Source organism: Anabas testudineus, chromosome 22 (assembly GCF_900324465.2).
Source record: "Anabas testudineus chromosome 22, fAnaTes1.2, whole genome shotgun sequence".
Lineage (NCBI taxonomy): Eukaryota > Metazoa > Chordata > Actinopteri > Anabantiformes > Anabantidae > Anabas > Anabas testudineus.
The window spans coordinates 16423966-16444930 of record NC_046630.1 but is presented as its reverse complement, the minus strand read 5'-3'; the positions used below and the strand labels follow the sequence as shown (position 1 = coordinate 16444930).

General features: G+C 38.5%; 2 protein-coding genes across 5 annotated transcripts in view; both read left to right on the top strand.

Moving 5' to 3' along the window:
- The first annotated feature begins 4932 nt into the window (after positions 1-4932).
- LOC113148647 (transmembrane protein 230-like) lies at positions 4933-11472 on the top strand. Of its 4 annotated transcripts, XR_003297451.2 has the most exons (5): positions 4939-5054; positions 7200-7308; positions 7765-7887; positions 10473-10683; positions 10812-11472. XR_003297451.2 is itself a non-coding variant. In XM_026340411.2 (4 exons), the coding sequence occupies exons 2-4, from the start codon at positions 7213-7215 to the stop codon at positions 10611-10613; spliced, it is 360 nt and encodes a 119-aa protein (XP_026196196.1). In that variant the 5' UTR covers positions 4933-4994; positions 7200-7212; the 3' UTR covers positions 10614-11472. The 4 variants fall into 4 exon arrangements, 3 of the variants coding, with proteins under 3 accessions (XP_026196196.1, XP_026196194.1, XP_026196195.1); XM_026340411.2 differs by having other exon boundaries at positions 4933-4994; positions 10473-11472; XM_026340409.2 differs by having other exon boundaries at positions 10473-11472.
- Positions 11473-12076: 604 nt separating this feature from the next.
- The window catches only part of igsf9a (immunoglobulin superfamily, member 9a), a 43839-nt gene continuing 34950 nt past the window's right edge, over positions 12077-20965 (top strand). Inside the window, exons 1-3 of the mRNA XM_026340389.1 lie at positions 12077-12147; positions 18795-18889; positions 19055-19258. Coding sequence (XP_026196174.1) covers positions 18829-18889; positions 19055-19258 — 265 coding nt within the window. The 5' untranslated portion in view covers positions 12077-12147; positions 18795-18828. The remainder of the gene's footprint in view (positions 12148-18794; positions 18890-19054; positions 19259-20965) is intronic.

Here is a 20965-nt window from a genome sequence, read left to right as displayed (position 1 = left end):
AATGGAAATGAAATGGAAAGACAGCCAATGACTTTACGACTTGATTAAACCAACTTGAGGAGGGTCCTATTGATTATTGGGGTTGCTACATTTATTTAAAAAAGCAAACAAGTATCTGATTCTTTCAGTTCTTCATGTTGACTTTGAACCATCAAATAAACGTGTTTACCCAGAGTAAATATTTTTCACTTTGGGACTGATATTTGTTAGAAGTTAAGCTTTGAGATGTGATTATGATTAAGAGATTTGATTTGCTTCATACATTTGTTATGATTCCTAATCCTAATGACCAGAAACAGTGGATTCATTTTTATTTTTCCAGTATTTTTTATTCCTTCTTTCCTTTTTTCTGAGTATACATTTGTTTAATTCATTTAAATAGTCCAAACCTCTTTGCACACACTCAATCATATGCATTTGCATGCACAGCACAGCAATGCAACTATATCAACAGCACTTAGACGCCTTTTCCACTGTGGTGTTCAGTTTTTGTTAAAACGTAAACAGTTTACTCACATATACGTATAATTAGACACAGGGTTTTCTATAATAATTGCAAGGTTAATATGGCCACCTGAGACGTATTGTAGGAGTTGTTCCCTTTTGGTACCTGGACCAGTTTTATTCTAATTCAATGGTCATGAGGTGTGTTGCTTTGTGGAGCCAATCACTGCTTTCAGTGGAAGGTCAGACACTTGGCTTTACAGTCTAGGTCAAAGTATGCTGCACATGTGGGAAAACTCAGGAGCTCGCAAAACACTTTGTGTGTTTTTTTCTGAACTGGCCTTGCCAGTTTGAAATAAATGATCAATTTAAAGAATATCAGAATTCGTCTGATACAAAGTTAAACGACTTATGTTTATGATGAGCCAACTGAACTGGTACTGCTTGTAGGGAGACATACTGTAGGGCCATATGGAATAGGCTTGGCCTTAGTTCCACTTCACAGTGTGCTGAGTGGAGAATTATAGCCACCATAATTACCAGAGCGTTTGGAGATTTGCAGCATAAATTTAAGCTTTGTAGTATTAGTAGTGTCTGGAACATGTGCAATCCCTACTGAGATTGAATACAGCAACATTGATAGTATTAGTAGTATCTTCTTCTTTTGGGTTAAGAATAGTATGGCTTGGACCACTCTGTATTTTGATGTTTTATTCAGCAATTTGAGTTCTAATAAATCTTACTGTATGATTGCTGTTTCAACAGTTTCTGCATTTTGCTGCAGTCAGAGAAAACACCTTCAAACTGCAAGAAACAAAGCAATACACACACAGCAGCTGGTGCATTATGACTCTGCTGAGGTGAACAGTATGTTCTGCCAGCTCTGCCACAGCATGCGAGGCACAGCGTACATCTTTTTTTTTAATAATCACTGGAAGGACAGCAGCATGACCTAACATCTCCTGGATACAAAGAATAAGAGGGTGCAGGCCATGTAATTTTTTCCGTGATAGCAGGGACACTTTGGCATCCGTTTGAGAATGATCCATTCTGGTATTATTTTTCTGCAGCGACATTTCAACACTTTCTGATGCCCAGAAACTCAAACAGGTTTTAGTGTTATTAAACTGCCATGAGATCTTTGATAGATGGTTCACTGCATGTGCACTTTGTAGCCCAAGACTTTTTGATCGTATCTGTTTTAATAAATGTATCAGTTAGGCCGTAAAATAATGAAGAAAGTTTGGGACTGTCAGTGATTTTTTATAATACTGGCAGTACAGTTGACCAGAGGTGTTTGTAAAACTGTGTGGAAGAAAAGTAGGTAAAGGGTGTACTTGAATCTTAGTTTGCTCTGGGACTTCACCGCTGTTCATAAATTTTTTTCAGGTGCGGAAAGAACTGGTGCACTTTTTTTTTTTTTTTTGATTTAAAATAGAAATAAAGGAATGTTGCTGAGATCATTTGGAGCATACACTGTATTTCATTCCCTTAGTAATGGCCGGGATGATGGTTATGATAGAAAGCTTTTTCCAGCGGTTTGTTTACAAGGCTTGCCAAGTTCTATCTGGATTTGTCACACTGTTCAAAGAAGTGTAGTCTTACCTCGCTACAGACAGTATACAGGTCATATCTGAGCGCTATACGTTCCCAGTGAAGGCACATTGTTCTCTTCCATCAGTAGAAAAAGACAACTGCCTGCAGGCTCAAACTTTAGTTTACTTTTATTCTTTTTTGCCGGCAGCTCCTAAAAAAGTTATGTGTGTGGTTAAGGAGTTTTTGAGATCTGTGTAAGTGGCTAAAGAATATTGTCAGTGTTAAAAATGACTTTCTGTTCAAAGTTATGTGCAAAAGCAGATGTGATTATTTACAATAAATGCCTCAGTCACCTGCTTTGAATATGTCATGCTCGCAGCACTGATAGCAATACAGGTGTGAAGGTTGGCAAATATTAACTAGATTGCCATAAGATGTTACTCAAATGGTCCTCAGTGATTTCCATCACCTGCTGCACCACCAGCAATTCAAGGTTTTCATTTATCTGATAAAATATCACCACGTCTATAGGATGCATTGACACAAATGTTTATGCATGCAGTCGTGGTGCTCAGATGCTCAAACATAAAGTACTTGACCAATAAAGATGATTATGATGAATCCAGACGACTCTTTTTCTCTGAGTACCACTAAGAGGTTGACTCTAGTGCTTTTGAGAAAAACATGAACTATATTTTACATGTGTCCTCAACAGGCTGAATCATAGCAGTCATGATTTTCTTCTAGTGCCATCATAATGAGCCATCCCTGTCAGTCTCAGCCATCAGTGGCACTTTATAATAACTTTACATCTTTTCAAGTCAGGTGCCCATATGAACAGTGGGATAGATCTTATTTGTAATCATCCCTCCTGTTCATACTGGCCCCATAAGGTTGCCAAAAAACCTAAAGCCTTTTAAATGAAAAGTGATAGGGGCCTGCATCAACAACATCTTTGTTTTGTGAAAAAGGTTTTTGAAATTAGTATTTGGAGCTAAAATTATGCTTTAGAAAACTGTCTTTATTAGATAATTAGTTGGAAATTAACTGGCGACTTTGTCCTTGTAGTCTGAAATGTTGCTTTGCAATGGAAAGCAAACAACAAAGAGTTTTGAATTAAAGAGGCTGCAACTTTATATTTAATGTGACCAATGAAGGCTGAAACCTTGTTTTGTCTTCAAAAGAAACATTTTAACGCATTTTTGCACAGAGGGAGTGCTATGGACTATGGCCCTCATCACAAGCTTCTTTTGAAGGGATCTCTTAAAGGCCTCTATTTCAGCAACAGGATGAATGGTTACATAAAATTAAACCTGTTTCAGTGTTCACATGCACCCCTGCTGTTGTTTTAAGACAGATGTGAAAAATTATAATTAAATCTAAGTGCCAATTATCACATATGTTGACGCACAGATGGTGAACACGACAATCACTCTATCTATCAGAATCAGATTCCCTACACTGTGTGAACCTTGTACCTCTTGCTGTTCACACTGATAAAAGTAATGCCTCCTGATGGAAGGTTGCTGATGCTATTCAAAATCTCTAAAGGCTTTCAAGATGATCTTAGTACTAAAGAAAACGGTAGCTATGTTATCCTTTAGCTCATATGTTTCGATTGGAACCTACTGTGTTTAAATAATACATTTTTACTGCACTTTCAAATCTCGTCTGTGTCTAACAACGCAGACTGACGCAAGATACTGACAAAAGTAGCTTCCTGCACAATAACCCGACAGAAATGTCACACAATGATGGACTATTTCTTTAGTGGCTAGTTCACAAATCAGGAAAGGAAGCAGCTTTCAGTGCTTAAGATGATGTGTTTCCAGGCAGACCAAGGATTCAGCAGTTTCTTCAAAGATACAGTACAATATATTCCTTTCTATCAGAAATCTACAAAAATGTTTGTGTGGCTTTGAGCAGAATATTTGTCCACATCAGTTTAACACAAAGTATTAAATTGCCTGGAAATCTACTTTGTTAAAAGCTCAAACTAAAAATACAGCAATTAACTTTCCCTATAACTTAAAAAAACTAACTAGAAATCAAATCAGCAGCTACAATGATTATAATTACAAAAATGAACAGTATTTGAAGCAGAGTGGTGAGAAGCAGCATCTGGGGTGATATTTGATTGAGGAACTCATGCCTAGAAGACTGAAAAGTAGGTAAATATTTGTGTTAAAACCTTCTGCACATGTGTATTTGTGGGTTTACATGAGTATTACAAAACGATGCTTTGCTGAAAGTCTGTTTTTGGAGGCATACTTGTAGTTTGCCAAGAAAATACGTGACAAACAAGCAAACGACAATAACATTTTCAACATCTATTCGGTTTTGAGGCACTAATCTTGGTATCACTGTTTTATCGTGGCTCATATGCTCACTCCAGTTTGGAGGGAAAATATTTTATTCTGCAGGAATGTGGGGTTTTAAGGACACTACTAAAATTAATTGAGAGTCTAGCCTTGAGGTTTTGTATGAGTTTCATTTTATATTCCATTGCTCTGTGTATAGTGAGTAGGAATCAGCTGTTTTCATATTCAGATTCAGATTTAAATAAAAAAAAAAAAAAAACCCTGGCTTGATTTGGCTGTCAGCAGGTGAAGGTGATGTATTGGCTTTTGAAGAAGGAGATGGAATCATTCAAGATTGATAGAAAAATGCATGAACAACTGAGACAGTAATTGTGTAGCTATCATAATGGGATGTGTCTATTGCGTAGGCTTAGGTTTTTAAAATATTTAAAGTTTAAATATTTCTAAAGATCTGTATTATTAACTAATATCATCGTATTGGTGGCTGAATGACATGCACAGTGTGGCACAAACAATAAAATAGTATCCACTTCATGGTGTTTATCTATATTACATACTCCTCCTCTGTTTATTAAGGAAGCTCAACTCAAGACCAGGACTGGGAACAGGATACTGTGCGCATGCGCACTGTCTGAAAATAAGGAAGTTGACGTAGATTTTCCATCAATGAAAACAATGTAGACGTGACACTAGGTGAGCAGCAGGAGCTGGAAAACAACATTAACTCTTTTTATTATATCCCCAGAAGTGGAGGTAAGAGAGGAAAGTGAAGACGATTTGAAGTATTTCGTGTATGCGTGCACGTCAGTTTACGGTACGGTTTGTATAGCGTATGTTTCGTTGACTCCTTAGAGGCTAATGCTGCAGCTAATAAGAATAAATGTTTATTAACTTTAGATATACAACGCAGGTGAACTCAGCAGCTCACTCAACGGCGAAAACCATTCATTTTTACGTTTGCTTAACAAAAACAGCATCTACGCAATGTTATAAAGGCACAGGAGCAACTTGTGTTTTGGTATTTGTAATTAGCCATTAGCCTGTGTAGTGGTCTGACGCGCAGTGACGTCATATCAGTGAAAGGTTGTGAACTTACATAATAACTTTCAGCTGGGTAAAAACTAAACTTTACTCTTTTACTTCTTTTTATTTTTAATGTTTTTGTGTAGCATACTGTGTAAGTGTGTGGTACAGTTAAAAAAATACAGTAATGTATTCGTCATGTAATGTTATTCACAAAAATATAACGATATTACTCCACTGTAAACCATCCCCCAAGAAATGTATTGATATGTGTTATTTCCTGATTCTTTAATTATGTGTTCAGGTATATTTTTTAATATACATTTCTGTCTCAGTACTTCCCCACCACAAAATCACCATTAAAGAGAAACTATATGATAGGTGTGTGTTTTACACAACAACATTACAGACAGGTGACCTACTAAAGCAGAAGCCTGAATAAATGAGAGTTGAATGTAGATGGCCCTGCGTGTGTTCATCAAACCATTGAGTGGTTTGATGAACACTGGAGTAAGGCTCTTAGTATGTATTATCCATTCATCTAAGATTTGTTTGAATATGCTAACAAAGGATGCTTTCAGCAGCATTAAAACAATCTTATGGAAAAGCACTAAAGCTTGTTTCTCTAAAACCAATCCGAATGAATGCTAATGAGTCCCCTCACGTATTTGTAGTTTTGGCTCCTATGCAAAGCTGCATATGTTTTCCCCAGATAATACTGGGACATTGAAAATTAGTCTCATAAACACCCTCCGTTTTTGCTAAGTCCACAGTATTCCCTTGTTGTGGTAAGTGCTGTAACTGCACAACAACTCTAACCTGGAGCTTTCCTCATCTCAGAGGCTTGGTGGCGATTTGATGTGACAGCTGCTAGCAAAATAACCGAATGTTTCTGAGCGCTCCATACTCTGTTGAAGTAGGAACAGCTTTTAATTCATGGATTTAGTCTCCCGTGGGGAGCTCAAGTGTGGGGATGCACAGATCCAGCATAAACAAGACTTAGACCTTAAGGAAGATCAGATCACATGGGTAGTCAGACTTCTGTCCCACTGGGGCAGATCAGTGTTGTGGTATTTTTCTTGTTTGTGTGGGGATATATCTGTGCAGATTATGATTAAAATACTATTTTTTCATTTAACTTAAATTGTTTTTATTGACACTGACTGGCTTGTGTGGAAACAGCAAAATAAAAGGTTATTTCTGAGAGCTGTAACCACTATGGGAGTGCTAGATTAGTATGAATTTCTCTCAACAGAAAGATTATTTGAAATGATTATTTCCCTGCTGTGTTTTTGAAGGATAGGAAAAGCATATCTTAAGAATCCAGTGCATCGTTTAGTCACTGTTCTAGGCGGATTTTGCAGGAAAAAAAAAACAAGTTTTGTAGAAAACAGGATGATCAAAAGTTCCCCAAACTGCTCAGCATGCTGCACACGGCTCATTTCACTAATAAGTACTTTAAACAGAGACAGTTGGTGACTTTGTCCTAGATTCAACAGTGAAAATGAATGCTGTATCAGTCCCTCTATGAAAATGGCAGTGTTTATATGCTCAATCAGAAGTAAGAAAGAAGCAACAAGTATCTTTTATTCCAAACTACTAAACTCTCAGTCTATCTACATGTTTTGCTTTCACATTTCTGTAGCTTTTCTCAAACTGGGATTTGCTCAAAGCAGGGTTATGGGATAGTGTGTTTTGTCAGATGATATACCTTTGTCTACCATCAGAGATTTTTACTTACTCTACTGACTTGAATAGCTGCCTTTTAATATTTCTAGATGTATTGGAGCGTCTGTTTTAAATCAAAATGTATTAGGGAAACAGATCAGTGAAACTTTCTTGGATGATTACCACTTCACATCTCTTTCCAAACAGTTTCTACACCGTAATGAAGGCAGCTAGAAGCAACATGTTGGGTGCTGGAAACAACAAAGTAAAGTATTCCCGGCTGGCTGCTGATGACGACGGTTACATAGACTTACAAGTAAGAGACTTGTTCTTTGGTAATTCCACAATCCTGACGTTGGTTATGTTCACATTACATTCTGTTTCCATTGCAATATAAATATTGCACAAATCATATTATTGTTGTTATTGAACACATGTGGCTCACATTTCAGGTAAATCTGTGTATGCGCATTTTAGGACTTCACCAGTGTTCACCTTGGAGCTGGATATGTGTCTCTTAGAAACGTACAGTAAATGTGAACCATCAACACAAAAAGGCTGCATCTGGCTAAGACCAGCATGAACTCTAAGGCTCATAATGTGAACGTAGCCATTGTCACTGATGTCATATTGCTTTATGGATTGGTCAGCAGCCTTGTAATGAGTTACATTTTAATTTGAGGTGATGAATTCAGGCTTTCATCTGTAAATTATAGGAATGCTAAACCATTCTGAAACCTAAATGTCATGTATTTTGTCCTACATTTTTCAGTTCAAGAAAAGCCCACCAAAGGTACCCTACAAGGCGATTGCATTAGCAGTATTCCTGTTTCTGATTGGCTCTTTACTCATACTCTTTGGGGCCCTTCTTCAGGCAGGAACCATAAAGGTGGAGGTAAGTTTGGGCAGTTAATATAATAAAATATGTTTAAATTGATTCATATAGATGGGCTGTGGTTAAAAGGTCCCCCAAACTTAAATACAATCTGTTTGTTTTGACCAAAAAGCTCATTGTTAGACATGCCACTCCCTCCCTTAATGTTTGGTTTCCTTAAGACTGATAGTAAATACCCTGCCAGGCTTGTTCCCAAAATATAAATCACAAATGGATTTTCAGGGGACTTGTATTCTTAGTAGTAAATGCTTTTGTCTCAGCTGCCTACCTCCTGTCTGTTCTCAGTGTCATTCCTGTTTGGTGAATACATTTCTGTTTATGTCGCTCCTGTAAACACTATAAGCCCTGTATTTATGGTTTTGTCATGTGGTCTCTGGAGACTCTTTGAGTCATGAAGTCTTCAGCTTATCTTGGATGAATCTTGATTTCTTGTGTCTCATATTAAACTATGTCACATCTTCAAACTAAATTTAACATAAAAGCAAACTGTGCAAATAGAAAATACACATTTTATTGTATTTTTATGCTCCGATGCAACAGGATTCCTGTCGTCCAAAGCATTCAACTTTTGACTCATCAGTACATAGAACATTCTCCCAAAAGGTTTAAGGTTCATCTGCAGTAGACGTTGCATAATTGAAACATGGCTTAATGCTCTTCTGGGATATTGGTGGCGTTCATCTCACCAGTCTCCCATGGATGCTAGTTTTACAGGTGGAGTCATGGCATCTCAACTTTCTTGACCAATTTTGGAAGGTGACCCTACTATTGTTCCAATTCTTCCATTTGTCTTGATTTGTACAGAAGATACTGTCTCTCACTGTACATCTGTGCAGCCTCAGAGTCTTAGAAAAAAGCTTTTGATTTTTCCCAGAGTTATAGATACAGTTTGGTATTTTATTGTAGTATCTAAGTGCAAATACTTTTCCACACAGGCCTAGTTTGTATCCTGTCACCCTTTTGCTATAAAAAAATAAATAAAATCAAATATCATTTAAAACCTATACAGTGTTTTGTATTTTCTCCGGTTGCCTCTGTTTTATGATCTTCAAGTTTTTTCTTGAAGATCTGAAACTGTTTTAGTATGAGGTACACAAAAAGAAAAGAAATCAGGAGGGGGTCGTAACTGCATCTGATGAAAGAAAAAGTAAACAAGGCCATGAGTCTGACTAAACATCCAATGCCAAAATTCAGTACTTGACAGTTTTTGATACACAAATATTTCAGTCTGTACCAAAAAAGGAATGTGGTTTGATGCCCAGACCTACTTTTGACACACGTCTAAAGAGCCAAATCAACTTCCAAAATTACAGCCCAAGCAGTAATTAAACACTCATGCTGCAGTTAATTTTGTCCTTAAGTAGCTGTAATTGAACAGTCATTCTGACATTTTATTGCCCTGCTGCCAGTTTTCTGCAGCACTTCTGCTATTCCTGGCCCATAATGGTTTGTGTGTGTTTGAATTTAAATAATGATTCTGATATGTTACACCTTGGAGTGCCAGCTTCAGTGGATCCCCTGCTGTGACATTTCAAAACTCATGACTCCACGTGGGAGATAGCAGAGCCTGCACATATTATATTTGTAATTATCGGTAGGAGGTTAATGTGAATGTTTTCTCCAGACTGAAGATTTTCAGAAAATCTGGACAGGAAGGTAGCATCAACTCAATATTTGAGTTGTTTACTTGCCATTTAGCCCACACAAGTTAAAACTGCGTATCGACTGCCACAAATTACACAAGGGTTAAGCAGTAGATAATGGAGGAATTGGGTGCAGGCAGGTTGGATTGCAAGACGTTGTGGGAGTTTTGAGTTGAAACAGTGCGGTTAAATCCTTTTTGTTTCAGCTGTAGGAAGCGTGTGTGCATTCTACAGCAGTGATTCTGATAAAGGAAGAGCTATGGCACGGTCCTCAGCAAACACAGCAAAAAGAAATGTTGAGTCAACCATTTCACTGGCAGAAAATAATAAAAAATAAAAAAAACTGAAGCAATTGAACCATTTAATTTAGATATTATCTGAAGAATCAACAGTAACTCCTGTACAAGTACGGTCATATTGCACATCATATAACCTGTCTTTATGTCTTTTGTAATTCAAGTGAATTAGCTAGTTAAACACCACTTGAGGTATATGCTGTATACCTCAATAGAACATGAAAATGACAGATACAACAAGATGATGCGCATTGTGGTGGCTCATGCTGCAGCATCTCTTGAAAAACCAATGACAGACCTGCAGGAACTCTGTGCACAACAGCTCCATCTGGTGGTGAAATCGAACAATCAAACACTTTGGTAGTGTCAGAGGCTGCATGTGCCTCCTAGTGGTTGGCTGACTGATGATTTAGATGAAACTAAATCTCAGACGGATTAAATCATTACGTCTGTGTGCCATTTCATGAGGACATGAGTATATTAGAACCTGCTGATTACATTAAGCTCAATATTTGGTTACACTGTACAGTATTCCTGTATGTGATGTTTGTATTTACATGGTAGAAAAATGTATTTGTGAGGAAATAATGACTCTGACAAGCAAACAGAAAGTTTTGTTTAAAATCCTGTTCTTTTTTGTTTTCAGCATCCAGACCGCACCATTCCTGTCATCATCATAGGGCTACTTGTTTTCCTTCCTGGATTTTATCATTTGAGAATCGCCTACTATGCTGCCAAAGGTTACCGGGGTTACTCCTACGACGACATCCCAGATTTTGGAGACTGATCCAAATCGCGACGGCGACATTGTTCATCCAGAGACTTTCTAGACTGCTGTTCACTTAGATTTTTTGAATGTATGTAGCATAAAATTAAAGCTTTAGCAGTATTTTATTATCGTTCATACCATGGAGACCTGTGCTTACCAGCAGGCCTGCCTTCAGCTAGGCACAGGATTTTAACCTTTTTTTTTTTTTTTCCCCAGATTTTTATAATCCTGTCTTATTTATTCTCTGCCCTCTGCTGTATTTTTTCCACGCCAAAGCTTGATGGACTTTAGAGGCTTTATAGATTCAACTTTATTGACAGACTTTTAATGAATAGAGCGTGACACAACAGCTCAGCAACACGTTTCTCTTATATAACACTCTCTATTCATTCAGACAGCAGAGACAAACCTTGGATGAGCGGTGAGACTTTTTTTTTTTTTTTTTTTTTTATCTAAATGCCTTCAACTTGCTGCTGGAAGGTTTATGGGCTGATTGATGACCTGAGTGCTATTGCACAGTTGCACAGCAGGTTAATTGTGTTTGATGTTAAATATGTATTTGTGACTAGTCTGTATGATATCATGAGCAATGGAGGAGGCTGCATTTATATTGAAGCATTACATTTGCTGTTCTATCCAAAGATTAGTTACCTTGTCCACCATATAGTGCACTATATATGACTATTTTATTTTGGGCTCTTAGCCTTTTGTTTGATAGTAGTAGTGAAGAGGCAGATAGGAACATACAAAAAGAACATTAACACACGAAGATACTAACTTTACACTCTTTATTATCTGTCTTGATTAAAAGAAAAATCATTATGGAAAAAAAAAGTTGTACTTGTTTTTTGGAATAAATGGAACCCGACAAACTTAATTTATAGTAGAACAAATTTTTCATTCTATGTATATACTTGGAAGTCACTTTTTCCACACTTAGTAAAGCATATGCTATTTTTCTGGGTGTAATCAATGTTAATTTTGACTTTTAAGTCCAACATGTGGGCCTCCAACATCAGGTGAAGTACACCCTCTTGTGGTTACCACTAGGCTGGATGCCATCAGGGGATTAAGAGCTAAAAAAAAAATCGCCTTTCCATGCTCTCGAACACTTTTATTAAATCTGCACTGGCTTAAACATTAAAGGACTTATAGTAATGTGGTAGGATACTGTAGTTAACTTCAGTTTGATGTGGTTTGAGTCTGTTGACCCCAACAAGGAAACAGCAGCAGGCGATGGGAGGGAGGATGGGAAGGGGAGGAGGGAGCTGAGAGAGGACGCAGCGCAGCACGTCGGTGCCTCACTGTCACCTGTACGTGAAATGAACACCTGTTGCCGGTGGGCTTTAAAAAAGAAAACGCTCACATTTCAGGTGGTTTGTCAGCGCCACAAAAGGGTCCTGGCCCTGCTTTTTTTTTTTTTTTTCTCCTCCTTTTCTGTTTCAGTTCTTCCAGACTACTCTCCACAAGTTGGACTGAATTTAAAAAAAGCAGCATGCGAAGGATGTGTTTCTGAAAGGAGACCCAGCGGCTGTCAGTAACCGTGCTACAGGTAGGATCAAATAAAATAAAAACAGCAGTTAATGATTCTGAAAGTGTTCCTGACTTCCAGCAGCTTTAAAAAAAAAAAAAAAAGGATGAGGAATTAATGCGCCGGGCGCGTACAGAGGGGAAGCGCAAAGAAAATTTCCTTTCAATCCTCTGAACTGTGTCGTGCATTTAAACGACTGTAATGGAGTTCTATGGCGGCTTTTCATTATAATGGGAGGCGTGAAACTGACACAAAGTTTGTGGAGCTGGAGCTCAACAGTGAGCAGTCACTTCACACGACCAGTTCAAGCCTCCTGATGCCGGGTACATGTGTGCGTAATTTCCACCTGGCTGTGAAAAACTAAATTTGCTATTAATACTATATCCTTATTTCCCATTGGGGGGTTTAGAAATCCAAGATTACAGACTACGCGCACTGTTACACTCATATATTTTCATTAAAATGATAAGAGGAGTGCTTGAAATCACATTTTTACTTTTTAATAGGTGGGATTTGAAAGAGGAGCAGAGTGAAGTGATAAGGTCTTTCACTCTGTATCTTACACACTACATTACAACAAGGACATAGATAGTATGTAATACATAGATACACTTTATAATAGTGGACTATTCAAAAGCCAGAGGCGTAATATGAAATCCTTTAAGCTGTTGATTTTGTATAAGGCCAGAGTCTGTCTTTATTTCCCAGATTTTAGCAGGTGCTGTATATTCTCATAACCTCACCTTGACTGGCTTCATGAAAGGACTTCTAGTTCTGGTGCCATACGTGCACTGTTTCCTATGATATAATGTTTTCTATCAAGTTTACATCATCAAATTAATTTTGCATACTTTTTTTTGTTGTGAAGGACAAGAACTCGCCTGACACCAATTATATACTGTAAATATATTAAACACTGCACATCTGATACTTAAAGCAGACTGAAGCAGATGCAAATTACTACCAGAAAAACACCACTGAGCCCAGATCGGTGGTTTTGCATGTGTCGTCCCAGTGAACTGCTTGTAGCCCTGCTGTAGTGTTTAATTCTGCAGCGAATCACCACTCAACAATAATGTCACTTTGACAAACACCAAAAGAGACACGGCGATGTTTCTGATTAATTATCTATGTTCAGAAAGTCTATGTAACACTGTAATGACATGAATGGAAAGTAACAACTGCACCAAACAAACTGGCGAAGATGTTTAAAGCCACTGAAAGTCACTTTCTATTACACATAGTCTTTATCAAGGAAAGAAAAACTCCCTAAAACTCTGTAAAGATTATATTTGGAATTTTTAAATGTTCAAAAACACACAAATCAAGTTGTCATTAAACTCCTAATTGCTTCTTGGACTTTAGTCACATTGAGGGGAGTGTTTACTTACACTAACTGTGAAACTGAAGTGACATGAAGTGGTGACATGTTCAGGCCTTGAAAGTTACTACTACTAAGAGCTCTCATTTAAGATGTCACCCCGACGTTTAAATGTATTTTTTGAAGAAGATATTATGGCTGAAATAAACACGGGGATCGGGGCTTTTATCTGGATATGCATGGTTGCTCTCTGATTCATAGAAAAGATACCTAATGTTTGTACTCTGTGCATAGAGATACAATACCACACACAGTGAAAACCTTTTTATTTTTCCTTTTTTTTTTCCGTCCGCTTTTCAATCTGTCCTATTTTCTCTTAAGTGCACATCAAACTGAGCCATGAAGAGGGTTCCTATTGTGATGGAAAGCTTGTGTTTGAATTTGAAAATGGGCTTTTCTCAGCCATGTGCCAGCCATGAAAAAATAAAATGTACACTTACAGGGGGCAGACAAAATAATGTGAGCACCTCGTGGAGCAGAACTGAAGTGACTCCTTCACAATAACATTTACGGCTGTAGAGGTGGGTTAGACATTTATATTGCAGTCAATTGGAAGATAGTTTTATCTAAGTGGTTTGATTGTGTGTAACTCGGGGGAACTTGGGTTTCAGTGTCTTTCACTGAAACACTTTGACATGTAGTCATGAACTGAATCGCTGACCCTGCAGCAACATCAGCAGATGCAGTATTTTCCCATTGTGAGCATGCTAATTTTAGCATTTAGTTTTAAATATACCATGGCCCACTATTAGTCACAACAAGGTGTCAAATAGCCCAAATACATAGTGGCAAAACAGTGACTTTGTAGGTAAGAGCTGTCGTCTAAACACTTCCCTACAGTTATAAATGATAGTTTACACAGGCCACGCTTGTCATGAGCATGAATATCAAGGCAATACTGGGCTTTAAATTATTCCTTTGAACTTCATCTCAACTCTCTCATGTGTGGATCATCATGCTTAAAAGTCAGGTCTGCGCTTAAAAAAACCAACAAACCTAATTGAACTTCACCCATTCTGCCAAGAAGATGAGGTCAAGATAGTGGCTCTGAAAAGTGTCTGCAGAAGGTGAAACACAGCACGTGATGAATACCCGCTCAATCGTACCGGGGTGTTAATAGAAAGAAGGATGTGCGAGCAGACACACACTGTGTCAAGTGCTCTACTCTAATTTTGTGAAAGTGCAGTCGTAAAAGGGAAAAGGAACCTCGAGCGAAACGGTGCTTTCCACTGATATAGAGTGTACACGTCAGTTTGGCACATATGTCTGTATCTATATTCTGTTTTATTCCCTGCCATATTCCGCTTGGTTGGATTGTAGACATGGACGGTAGCAGCAGTCACACTGTGACAAACACACAGACTGTGTTTGGTAGCCAAAACTAAATCGGCAGTTGGTGGATGCATTTAATGGAGCAGCCTAGGACCGTTGCTTTAAGCCTGACTCCAGTCCAAGTCTCCATTCTGCAGCTCTGTAGAAAGTTTTGGGTTTTTAGTAGTGCTTTAGTGTAGTGTTTGCTAAAAGGATCGTCTTAGTTCAAGGTTATAAACACAGGCATTATTTAGTTTTGTCGTTTTTAGGTCACAACACATTAGTAATGCGATTTTTATTTAACTTGCTGGCAGAGACAAACAGCCTTGAAACAATCCTAACCTGCAAAGACCGAAGATCACGTACTCCGTAGTACCTGAAGCTGTCTTATTCACTAAGTGGAACATTATACAGTAAAGGTCATAGTTTGAGCCTAGACAAAAAACAAAAGCATGGCCTATGGCGTGGCTCATGGGGAACAAACGGAATTTGATCAAATGTGTACAGTAGGGGCCCCTTTAGATTTAGATTTCAAGTGTAGTGGGGTAAGAGGAGGCAGAGCTGCTGATAAATCTGTTACTGGGCCTCGGTCGCGATTAATCAGCTGGTCCCCATTTTTCTCCTCTTGTAGATGAAATTGGAAACAACAGAGAATTTCAACAGCACGCCTGTCACTGACATTTCTATTTCTGTCAGCTGATAAATCTGCGTGAGGCCGGGCTCTTTCTTTTGTGAGCTTCTGGCTCATTTATTAAAGCTTTAAACAGTTTTTTTTTTCCAGAGCGCTGTCGCCGTGCTTATGTTTATGCACGTCCTCAGTCTCAGAGGAAGGAAGAACAAGATTGAGGGAAATGTCTAGAGACCATCTGCGTTACCATGGCGGAGCGTTTCACCTGTGCAGGGCGCTTTGTTTGGCAGTGCTCTAAGATTTTGGTTCAGATTTAATGACAGAAAATGCCCTGCAGCTTAACGAGATGTTTTTTTTTTTTTGTTTTTTTGCCTCTAATCTTTCTCCTTGCTGTGTTTGCCGCACTTCAGCTGATCTCCTTCTCCCAACACATTTTTTTCACTAATGCTGCTCTACTTTATTGTCTTGCAATTTCGCCAGACACACAAATAAGTCTTCCCTTGTCAACAATAAAACCATAAACACTTTTATTCACCTGTAGCTGTCTGTGTTTGCCAGCCAAGTGCAGAGAGTGTCTGCTTTTCTTTCTTTAATCACAGACATGATGAATGTCATTACAGGGTATTCAGTCCATATCAGCATCCTTCTTATGACTTGCAAACTGCCGTTGATCAAGGACGAGAGGAAAATGCTGAGCATCTGTTCATTATGTGCAGAACGTTGCTTAGTCATGGCAACAAACAGTCTCAAGTTTTCTGTGTGTGTGTGTGTGTGTGTGTGTGTGTGTGTGTGCGTGCTGTTCTTTCATCCTCACCTACTATGAGAAGATGAGAAGCAACAGAATCATAATGTAGAAACCTCACCTTGGTTTGCCTGCCGCAGTCTCAGCACACACTTGACGCCTAATTCAAATGTAATAAGTTCAGGATAAACTCGCTGTTGTGCTGCTTTGCATAAAGCCACTCTGCTGAAGGGCAGGGGATAGCAGTGTGTTGATGTTACCAGTAGACTGCGATCAGCGGAGTCTGCCGCAGATTGAGACTTTCTTTGATTTGGGGGAAAATCTGTGTATGCTGTGCTGTTTGCTGAAGCATGGGAGTGCGTTGGAGCAAACGCAGCATCTGTTGACAGCCTGCGTAATTGTTTTTCACCGGCTCAGACTTTGCCCTGGCCATGAAATGACAAAGCCCATAAAAGCCTTGTGGTTAGGGAAAGCACATACGGCTTGTGCTGCTGCTGGGATGAGGGTGTGTTCACTGCTCATATTCAGGAAGTGCAGCGATCATTAATCTAAATTTGTTAAGGTCAAACTTAGAATTTATAGTGGCCATTATCTCATATCTATGTTTTTGGTTGGACACGTAGATCTGATCTTAATGTCTTGATGTTATTACCACTGCTGTACATGTTATCGATTGCTTCGTGTCATCATGCCATGATGTTGTAATGTTGAGGTGTGGTCGGATTACATGATGGACAATCCGGAGAACAGCAGAACAATACAATATACAATGTTTGTATTGTCCTACTCCGTGTTTTCATGTTGACATTGCACTATTGAGCTGGAAAGTCCATTAGAGCTGTGCAGTAAGTTGCTTTTGAAACAGCCAGAAATGATACAAGCTGCAAACTGTGGCTTGCAATTACAAATTTAGATCCATAGAGAATAGCAAGTTGTCCTCCCCCCCCCCCAATGAGATTTATGTTTTGCTGGTGTTTTATGAGCTTTTGTTGGAAGTGGTTTACCTCCACTAGTTTTATTTTTGTCCTGTTGTGAGCAGCTCTTTCATTTTCCAATGTGCCTTGCAGTGAGAAAATGCCCATGAACACCACAATTAAGAATTACACATCTGACAGTGTAAAGTTTTCTAGTCTGTAAACGGAGTATGTGGCAGTACTTGCAAGTGACAAAGGACATTACCTCTTATTGAGGGCAATTTTGAGGTAGGTCTACATTATATTTCCATTTTCTGCTACGTTAGTCTTTCACACCATTAAAGCTTTGTGGAAGGAAGTGTTTTCATTTCCAGTCAGTGAAATGTGCTAATGTTGCTACACGGCTGAAGTTAGCTGCAGTAAATGTTACACACAAAATACATTATCCTATAAAGTCAAATGATTTATAAAACTTATAGAACTATCAACCTTTAACTAGGTTTAGCTTTAAACAAGCAATAACACAACCTGTACAGTTTAAGGCATAAGGAATAAAATACACTGCTGCTACATGGTTGCTAATGATAGCCTATGCTAGCAAACTTTAGCACTGATGTGTCTCTAAATTCAATAACTGTCATTTGTATAACAGCCGCGACATAGACATTACTAGGTTGGCATTTTAGTTCAGTGTTTAACAGTAGTTTTCATTGAATCAATGCGTGCCTGTAGGCTAGTATTTATCTGTGCTACCAAAAATTAGCCTTAGCTTAGTACATGTGCACATGAACTACATTCAAAAAACTTTATTATTCCCAGAGGCAAAACAATTTCCCTCTGGCATTAATAAAGGTTTTTGAGTCTTGAATAACTTTTATTATATTACTTATTACTAATAATCATTAACTTAACGAGGTGTTTTTAGTTGTTTAAAACGGGTAAGACTAGATTGTGGCTATAGTGTTTTTTCTTTCCTGTTAAATCTGAATCATAACCAGCAGCAGCTGTTGCCTGCATGATATCAGGACATATTCATAAAAGGAGAGAAGAGCATATGTGCTTTGTGTAATAATTTAGAAAGTGAATTCATACAGTAGTTGATTGGTGGTAGGAATGTCTCTGTGTGTGTGCGTATTTAAAATCAGCACTATCATGTTGATTTCTATACTCTGGTGTGCACATTTGATAAAATGGAAGCGTGAATTGTTTTGACCAGATCAAATTGGTTGCTATGTCTTGACATTAGTTACACTCCTTGATGCCTTGCTGTAGCCTACGCTCCCATCAGCTCAGCTTATCTCTGTCCTTGGGTGCTGAGCCTTGTGGCTCCCCCAGCCAAACGTCTTCATTGATGTGCTCTAAATAAACCACTTAGATGTCACTCCACACGTGACTCGCAAAAGATTTATGTGACATTTATGACATTTACTTTCAGAAAAGGATATAGGGCCAAGGAGTTCTCTGGCAGCAGAGGCAGCTCTACCCATTTGTGTAATGATATGGGATGAATTCCAGTTATTGGAAAGCTGTATAAAATCTGAACACTCCTCTCCCCCCGTCTGTAAAATTATGACAGAAGTGGCAGCTCTGCTATAGCCTTTTTAGTTTGGAAATCTGTCACAGATGGCTGTCTTCTTGCGTGCCGCCAAGGAAGTAATGTGATTGTGACAATTGTGTCTCTTTTGCCAACAGATTGAACATGCTGCAGGTTGCATGAGTGACAGATATGGGGTCAGCAAGATCATATTTGCAGACTTTCACTGTAGTGGCAGTTGTTTGCCTATTTTGTAAGTATCTCCCTCATTTTATTGGATATTTTACATCCAACTGCTCTTTCAGATAATCTTGTCTATGATATGCACACACCATTGTCCATATTCATCATCATGTCCAGTTTATTTAATAGTAAACTAGCTGAAAGTAATTTGTCTTTGTGCTTTTACTAAACCCAGCAGTGAACACTGAAGGTATAAGGTCAGAGGTGCGTGGAAAGGCTGGAGGCGTGGTGGAGCTGGAGTGTAGTTTTCTTCCATCAGACCCAGCTATTGGTTCCTCTGCATCCCTGCATGTGGTGGAATGGGTTCGACAGGGACTTGACATTCCAGTCCTGATCAAATTTGGATCCTACGCACCTCGTGTCCATCCACAATTTGAAGGTGAGCATCAACTGCTGCAATAAATAATGAAAAAAAAAAAACATATGCCTGCTGTTACCACTCTCTCAAGCAACATGTTTTGGTACTGCTCTACATAGATTGCAAGTATGTAATATCTCTACATGTACCGGTATAATTTATGTTTTAATAGGGCTTACTAACATTTAACCATGTTCTATTTATTTGCATTGCTTACACATCTACTTGTCTGTTGAGCTTGCTGCTAGTGTTCTGCAGTGTTCCTGTCATGTTGAGAGAAGGTGAGGATGGGTGGCATTTTACCAGCCTGATGAAAACATCAGCATGGCCATTATTATGAAAATATTTTTATCCTATCATAATGTAGATATACATATCTGAATTGTGATATACAGTTGCAGGTTCCTGGTTGTTTTTATGCATTCTTCTCATTTTTCCTGTCCTGGCAACTTATGTTATATAACCTATGACAGAAAGAAAGTTGAGAAAGAGTCTTTCTCAACTTTTCTCTGAAGTGCGGCTGTGCTCCATCTGAATCTGTTGAGCTCAACAGGGGGGGTTCACTGCCAGCTTTCATTGTCAATGAATGGCAGCTGTCACTGCCCCAGCCTTTTGAATCCATACTGTATGTGTGAACAACCCCTTAGCAATGTTAGCAGCAGAGGTCTATAAATGGCAGTGTTGACTGGTCAATTTAACACCTTGGACCAAACTGAAATGTCTCAAAAACTGTGGGATTCAAATTAATGTTGTTAAGACATTCACAGTCACCTGAAGATAAATCCTTTGCGGACAATGTCTGTCAACTGTTGAATGGATTTTACTACAGGTTTTCTTTCAATTAATCATCACTGTATCAGAAATTAGGAAAATAGTTTATTTATTATTTAATTAGAATGCCAGTGCTTATAAGTCCCGGTTTCTGCCATTATAGGGCTGTAATAAGTATCTAGGTCTCAGAGTATATTCAGCACCACACCTTGATGGCCTTTCAAACCAGCCTGTATGGGAGCTACTTTTTAAAGGAGCTGAAACTCTCACATTGCATCATCATCTATTGTACACTTTCTGCCCACAGCTCAGAGAACAAAGAGAGTCTGTGGGGAGAAAGATCCTCAATGGACCAAGAATACCTTTGTGTAGCTTCTGTTATCCTTTAAAGTCACAAACAATGGGACTAATATGAACAAAAAGAAAGCATGTCTGGGTGGCTCAGATCTTCCTTTTGTCAGAGTCGGTTTCTTTTCCATAGAGCTGCCTGAAGAGAAATTCAACCTATCAACCTTTTCCGATACTATTTGAATTTTTGCAGTAGAACACTGCTCGAGCAGGCATTACCGTGCCTTTTCAGAGCAAAATTTTATTGTCCAATTGTAAGGTGGGTGTGGATAACTAAGCAGCACTAAGTAGTCTAATTTGTTGTTTATTTTCAGCAACATGAACACTGGCAGTTGGTAGATATCAGCAAATAAAAAGTGCTGCTACAACAATTAGACATTTAACCTCCTAAACCCTTCTTACCCACTGTTGCATCAGTCATTACAAACTCATGCTGCGCAGCTAAACATTGTTCAAAGCCACACAAACTGAATTTAAATTCTAGTCAAGGTCCCAAAGTTTCAAAGATATCAACTGTGGCAGGCTGGATTTTGGGGAAATGTGTATGAAATAATGAACAAGACATGATGAATATTTTTAACATTATAAAACGAGTTACAAAATATTCTA

What these genes read in the sequence shown, in the direction of transcription:
- LOC113148647 (XM_026340411.2), top strand. Translation starts at nt 7,213, where the DNA reads ATGAAGGCAGCTAGAAGCAACATGTTGGGTGCTGGAAACAACAAAGTA. An exon ending in ACGGTTACATAGACTTACAA is followed by an intron (nt 7,309 to 7,764) that starts GTAAGAGACTTG and finishes TACATTTTTCAG; the next exon opens with TTCAAGAAAAGCCCACCAAA. An exon ending in CAGGAACCATAAAGGTGGAG is followed by an intron (nt 7,888 to 10,472) that starts GTAAGTTTGGGC and finishes TTTTGTTTTCAG; the next exon opens with CATCCAGACCGCACCATTCC.